Here is a 7442-nt window from a genome sequence, read left to right on the forward strand (position 1 = left end):
CTCCGCCATTTCCGCCACCTCCAGCATGATCCCACCACCAATCACATCTTCCCCTCCCAGCATTCCGAAGAAACCGCTTTCTCCGCGACACCCTGGTCCACTCCTCAATCAACCCCTCCCCTTCCCATGTCACATTCCCATGCAAGCGCAGGAGATGCAACACCTGCCCTTTTTCCTCCTCCCTTCCCACTGTCCAGGGTGCTAAATACTCCCTCCAGGTGAAACTGCGATTTACTTGTACTTCTTGCAATTTAGCATACTGTATTCGCTGCTCACGATACGGTCTCCTCTACATTGGGGAGACCAAATGCGGATTGGGTGACCGCCTGTCACTTGAATACTCCGCTCCACTCCCACTCTGACCGCTCTGTCTTCGGCCTCTTGCACTGTTCCAACAAAGCTCAACATAAGCTCGAGGAACAGCACCTCATCTCTCGTTTAGGCACTTTACAGCTTTCTGGACTCAACATCGAGTTCAACAATTTCAGAGCGTAAACCTCTGCCCCTATTTCCCCCCCCCCGCCCCCGCCCCGCAGGGCAGCTGCTCATGATTCTGCCATTCCCATTTACACCTCTTCTAGACTCATCTTTTCTTTCTTTACGTGTCCCATTACTATCTCCTTTTGACTCACACCATCTTTTAATGTTTTGACCTGCCTTCCATCCTATCACAGACCTTCCCTTTCGTTCTTTCCTCCTCTCCGCCCTTTCCCTGCCCCGCACTCGCTTAAAATCTGTTACATATCTAACTTTTTCCAATTCTGACAAACTGGGCCTGAAATGTTAACTCTGTTTCTCTCTCCTCAGATGCTACCTGACCTGCTGAGTATTTCCGGCATTTTCTGTTTTAGGTCATATTTGCCTGCTTAAATAGTTCAGTTGGACATTCTAAGATACTACAGCATTTTTCAAAAAGCAGGAAGTCCTGGCCAACATTTGTCCCTCAACAGCACTAAAACAAATTAACTGGCCATTCACCAATTAGAGAAAATGGGATCTTGCTGTGAACACACTGGTTACATTTGCCGACATAGCAGTTACTGTAATTTCAAAGTAATTTATTGTATGTAAAGTGATTTTGGATGTTTCTGAAAGGCACAAGATGCTACGTGAATGTTGGAGAGGGAGAAATTGAACCAGGATTCCAGTTGAATCCTGATCACTATTCAGTAAACTTTGCTACATAGTGCTGGAGTGTGGACACCAAGTGACAGCAGAACTGAGCTGAACTATAATTCCCTTCACTGTCTACTAACACTCACTGTCTAGACTCACATATTAATAGCAGCTACTAGAAAGAAAGACTTGCATTTATATAATGCCATTCACAACCACCAGACATCCCATAGCACTTTACAGCCAATAAGGTACATTTTGGTGTAGTCACTGTTGTAATGTAGAAAACACAGTAGTCAATTTGCGCATAGAAACATAGAAAATAGGTGCAGGAGTAGGCCATTCGGCCCTTCGAGCCTGCACTGCCATTCAATAGATTATGGCTGATTCACTCAGTACCCCTTTCCTGCTTTCTCTCCATACCCCTTGATCCCCTTAGCCGCAAGGGCCATATCTAACTCCCACTTGAATATATCCAATGAACTGGCATCAACAACTCTCTGCGGCAGGGAATTCCACGGGTTAACAACTGTCTGAGTGAAGAAGTTTCTCCTCATCTCAGTCCTAAATGGCCTGCCCCTTATCCTAAGACTACCCCTTATCCTAAGACTATGTCCCCTGGTTCTGGACTTTCCCAACATCGGGAACATTCTTCCCACATCCAACCTGTCCAGTCCCGTCAGAATCTTATACGTTTCTATAAGATCCCCTCTCATCTTTCTAAACGCCAGTGAATAAAGTACCAGTTGATCCAGTCTCTCCTCATATGACAGTCCAGCCATCCCTGGAATCAGTCTGGTGAACCTTCGCTGCACTCCCTCAATAGCAAGAACGTCCTTCCTCAGATTCGAAGACCAAAACTGTACACAATATTCCAGGTGAGGCCTCACTGAGGACCTGTACAACTGTAGTAAGACCTCCCTGCTCCTATATTCAAATCCCCTAGCTATGAAGGCCAACATACCATTTGCCTTCTTCACCGCCTGCTGTACCTGCATGCCCACTTTCAGTGACTGATGAACCATGACACCCAGGTCTCGTTGCACCTCCCCTTTTCCTAATCTGCCGCCATCCAGATAATATTCTGCCTTCGTGTTTTTGCACCCAAAATGGATCACTTCACATTTATCCAGATTATACTGCATCTGCCATGCATTTGCCCACTCACCTAACCTGTCCAAGTCACCCTGCAGCCTCTTAGCGTCCTCCTCACAGCTCACACCGCCACCCAGTTTAGTGTCATCCGCAAACTTGGAGATATTACACTCAATTCCTTCATCTAAATCGTTAATGTATATTGTAAAGAGCTGGGGTCCCAGCACTGAGCCCTGCGGCAATCCACTAGTCACTGCCTGCCATTCTGAAAAGGACCCGTTTATCCCGACTCTCTGCTTCCTGTCTGCCAACCAGTTCTCTATCCACATCAGTACATTACCCCCAGTACCATGTGCTTTGATTTTGCACACCAATCTCTTGTGTGGGACCTTGTCAAAAGCCTTTTGAAAGTCCAAATACACCGCATCCACTGGTTCTCCCTTGTCCACTCTGCTAGTTACATCCTTAAAAAATTCCAGAAGATTCGTCACAGATAGATTTTTAACCAATAACGGAATTAAGGGTTATGGGGAGCGGGCGGATAAGTGGAGCTGAGTCCACGGCCAGATCAGCCATGATCTTTTTGAATAGCGGAGCAGGCTCGAGGGGCTAGATGGCCTACTCCTGTTTCTAATTCTTATGTTCTTATGTTCTTATGTCAAGCATGATTTCCCTTTCATAAATCCATGCTGACTTGGTCCGATCCTGTCACTGCTTTCCAAATGCGCTGCTATTTCATCCTTAATGATTAATTCCAACATTTTCCCCACTACCGATGTCAGGCTAACCGGTCTATAATTACCCATTTTCTCTCTCCCTCCTTTTTTAAAAAGTGGTGTTACATTAGGTACCCTCCAGTCCATAGGAACTGATCCAGAGTCGATAAATCCCGAGTGGAAAATGATCACCAATGCATCCACTATTTCTAGGGCCACTTCCTTAAGTACTCTGGGATGCAGACGATCAGGCCCCCGGGATTTATCGGCCTTCAATCCCATCAATTTCCTAACACAACTTCCCGCCTAATAAGGATATCCTTCAGTTCCTCCTTCTCACTTGACCCACTGTCCCCAAGTATAATCGGAAGGTTATTTGTGTCTTCCTTCGTGAAGACAGAACCGAAGTATTTGTTCAATTGGTCTGCCATTTCTTTGTTCCCCATTATAAATTCACCTGAATTCGACTGCATGGGACCTACATTTGTCTTCACTAATCTTTTTCTTTTCACATATTTATAGAAGCTTTTGCAGTCAGTTTTTATGTTCCCTGCAAGCTTCCTCTCGTACTCTATTTTCCCCCTCTTAATTAATCCCTTAGTCTTCCTCTGTTAAATTCTAAATTTCTCCCAGTCCTCAGGTCTGTTGCTTTTTCTAGCCAAATTATATGCCTCTTCCTTGGCTTTAACACTATCCTTAATTTCCCTTGTTAGCCATGGTTGAGCCACCTTCCCCGTTTTATTTTTACTCCAGACAGGGATGTACAATTGCATTGCAAGTTCCCACAAACAGCAATGTGATAATGACCAAATCATCTGTTTTCAGTTATGTTATTTGAGAGATAAATATTTGCCACAGATAACTCCCCTTCTCCTCTTTGAAATAGTGCCATGGGATCTTTTACGTCCACCTGAGGGGGCAAATGGTTTCATTATCATAGGTGGTCTCTCGAACGAGGATGACTTGTTCCCACATCAAAAGGGGCAAGTTCACAGATGTTTCAATGGAGGACCCAATATTCCAGTCCTGGATTTTTTTTAACATGTGGTGACCATTGCACATCAGCCACTATATGAGCTTGACAGAGCTAGGCCTTTATCCAGTGGCAAGGGTAAACCAGGACGACTGGAGACCTGCTCTGCTGCATGGACCTAGTGCGCACACATATCGCAGTGTGGACTAGCCTATGCTGCCCCTCTTCTGGGCCCCGCACCCTCATTTTCTGCACCTCTGCCACGATCTCGCGCCGCTCCTCCGCCACAAACATTCATCGCACCTCCACCACGATCTCTTGCCGAGAATCACCCGCCGGAGCCCCAGGCAGAGGTCGCCAGCGCGCAGGCGGATGAATGGGGGAGGAGTGGTACACTGAGCATGCACAGTGCAGGCCGGGCCACGGGGTGCATGTGCGGTGTCAGCACGGGGGCTTATGGGTATTGTTGATCCTTTTAACCAACTTGTGCAGCAGCTGGGCCTGAAAATCAGCTTCAGTGGCCCTAGGTTGGGAAAGGGGCCATGAGACAATACTCTCCCTCTTACCCCTTTCTAAACTCCATTGACAGGGTGTCAGAAGTGGAGCATTTACAGACGGGAAGCTCAATATCTCATCTAAAAGACGATAGTGCAGCATTTGCTCAGTACTGCACTAGATAGACTGCTGGAACAGGCTGCCACGCTGCTCCTTCCGCTCCCCGGCCTGCTCCGATGGTACTCGCAGACCGGGGGCCGCGACAGGATTGGATGTCACTAAGATTCAGGTCACTGATTGGAGCGTGGGCAGGTACTGCAGGAGCGGTGAGGTCAGGGCGAAGGAGCGGTGAGAGATTGTAGAGGGACGTGATTGGGGCCAAGAAGAGGCGTGAGTTCGAGGCCCAGAAAAGGCGAGGGCCCAGGGGCAACACGTGCCAGCCCACACTGGGTCTGTGCAGCAGAACTGGTCTCCAGTCGTCTTGGATAACCCTTGCCACTGGACCAAGACCTAGCTCTGTCAAGCCCGTGTGGTGGCTGGTGTGCAACGACCACCACACGTTAAAAAAATCCACGCTCAGGCATCTTCCACCCTTCAATACTTATAGTTCGGGACCTGGAATATTAGGTCCTTCATTGAAACACCCAAGAAATTTTGGCATGGAAGCAAGTCATCCCTGACTCGAGGGACTGCCTATGATGATGATGACTAGATAGCCTATATTTTTGTGCTCAAGTCTCTGGAGTGGGACTTGAACTGACAACCTGCTCGACTCAAAGGCAAGAGTGCTACCCATTGAGCCACGGTTAACTTGGACAAGGTCCTGGAGGATAACGAGTGCCTATGCACTTCTACTCCATGATTTGGATGGAGTGGGAAGGTGAATGGAAAAGAAAATACCCAGGACACTTCACTTTCACAACAGCAGTTCTGTGATTTATCCAAAGCTAAACAGCTCCCAACCATCCCACATGCTGAACTGACTAAAGGCTGCAAAAATATAAAATGCGCACCCAACTGAGCAGGAAAATATTCCTAATGGGAATGATTATATGTGGAGTTTGAAAGTATGTGGAGCATTTAATGAAAGAACAAGGCGTATGCCTGGCAGTGTGTCCCTAATAGGAGTTTTGAAAGTTTGTCCAGGGTCTCTGCTCTGCACCTTCAGCCTCTGTCCTTCTTATAACTCACCTTCCCCCCCCCCAACCCCCAACCCTCCAAAACAAGATGTAAACAAGTCATCCATTTTATGACCAGATCTCTCTGACGCCGGCCTCCGGTTACCAGTGTCTCTCCACCCGCCGGTGCCAGCCTCCTGTATGAGGCCCACCGTCAGGCGGCAACCGCCGGCCTCCCAATTTAGAGCCGCGGCGCCGGTTTATCTCATATCACCTTCATCCGAGTCGCGGCCCCGGATGCTGCGGTCGTCCTCGTCGTCGACGCTGTCCAGCTCCTCCTCGTCGTTGTAATAATCCACAATGGGCGAAAGGAGAGTGGCGGACATCTTCCCGGCGGAGCCGTCCGCCTCCGCCTCCGCCGCCCTCTCCCACAGCAACCGCAGCAGCGGGCGCCCGACCGCCTGCCTGCGGGGGCCTCGCACACCAAACACCGCGGCGGCAGCCAGCCGCACCGGCCCCGAACACACCACCACCGCGGACACTCGCCGCCAGCAATGGGAGATGGATTCTCCGCCGCCCAAGCAGGGCTAACGCTGTCAGGCAGAGCAGAGACACCTAACCCGCGGGGCCATAAACATGTGGGAAACTGGGACCGCAACAAACTCTCCAGGAGGCGGAGGCGCGCGTGCGCGGCCACTTACCAGGCATTGCATTTCTGCGCTACATTTTATCAACTGCTTGCAATTATTTGAATTACTAATATTTTGTGCATTGTTTGCAAAGGTTTCAACTGCTGCAACGTGATTCTCTCTCTATCTATATATACATTTTAATTACCGCAGCTCATTTTACACAACGTATTTGCTATATTTTTTTTTAATAAATAGATTTTTGTGGCAGGCAACACGAATAAATAATTTCTGTTCTGATGAAAGGTCATCGATCTGAAACGTTAACTTTGTTTCTCTCTTCGCAACTGTTGCCTGACCTGCTGCTGAATGTTTTCCAGTATATTCTGTTTTTTTTTTGGTATTTCCAGCATCCGCAGTAAAAGATTTCAGGTCGTTTTGGAGCGAATTCTGAGCAAGACGTTCCCAGTTTATTGGAGTTTATAATCTTATTGATGCCTCAACTGCTGATTGGTACAATCTCGCTTAACACTACCCTGCCGCGCTCCGCTCAAGTTAACCTGAATTTGCTAAAATAATATTGTAACCTGACAAATAAATCTTAATGCAGCACAAATTAACTAGTCGGCTTAATTTAAAGTACTTTCGAAATAAAAGGCCATCTCCGTTCTTTGGTCAGTGACTGAAGCACCTTCGTAACAGGGAAGACGATAATAATGATGACCGCCGTCCCTGAAGTATGGAATGGGTGATCGACCCATTGCATTCGGTTACAACCAATTCGTGGAATTACTCTGCCTATATTTTCTATAATGCATATGTATCTTAAAAAAACCCACAGCGTTTAAAAATTTAAATAGGCACTTGTATCTTGGGAGAAAAAATAGTCATAATACGGTCTTCAAGTAAAGCATAGCATGTATGCGGTTTGATGTAGAATCACATTCCTGTTTCCAGCGAGCGTACCAAACACCTTTTTATGGTGTCCTTATAAATGTTCAGAGTTTCCGAGGCGGAGACAAAAAAATACTTCCATTTATGTGGCGCCTTACTCTTTAGTGTCAGCTGTGGCTCAGTAGGTAGCACACTCGCCTCTAAATCAGAAGGTTGTGATTCAAGTCCCAATCTAGGCTGACACTCCAGTGCAGTATTGAGGGGATGCTGCACTGTCGGAGGTGCTGTCTTTTGCTTGACGCTGCCTGGCAATAGCGACCAGCATGGTATGCTGCTGAGCTTGTAATGTCCCCATTAAGCTATCTCTTGGGTGAATGTCAAAGATCCCATGGCACTATTTCGAAGA

At 47.5% G+C, this 7442-nt stretch overlaps 1 protein-coding gene across 1 annotated transcript in view; it reads right to left on the reverse strand.

Annotated features, from left to right (window-relative positions):
• suds3 (SDS3 homolog, SIN3A corepressor complex component) overlaps positions 1-6116 on the reverse strand; it is a 76767-nt gene extending 70651 nt beyond the window's left edge. Inside the window, exon 1 of the mRNA XM_070887699.1 lies at positions 5788-6116. Within this exon, the coding sequence (XP_070743800.1) occupies positions 5788-5899 (112 nt within the window). The 5' untranslated portion in view covers positions 5900-6116. The remainder of the gene's footprint in view (positions 1-5787) is intronic.
• Between the last annotated feature and the right edge of the window lie 1326 nt (positions 6117-7442).

This window comes from Pristiophorus japonicus, chromosome 8, assembly GCF_044704955.1.
Source record: "Pristiophorus japonicus isolate sPriJap1 chromosome 8, sPriJap1.hap1, whole genome shotgun sequence".
Classification (NCBI taxonomy): Eukaryota; Metazoa; Chordata; class Chondrichthyes; family Pristiophoridae; genus Pristiophorus; species Pristiophorus japonicus.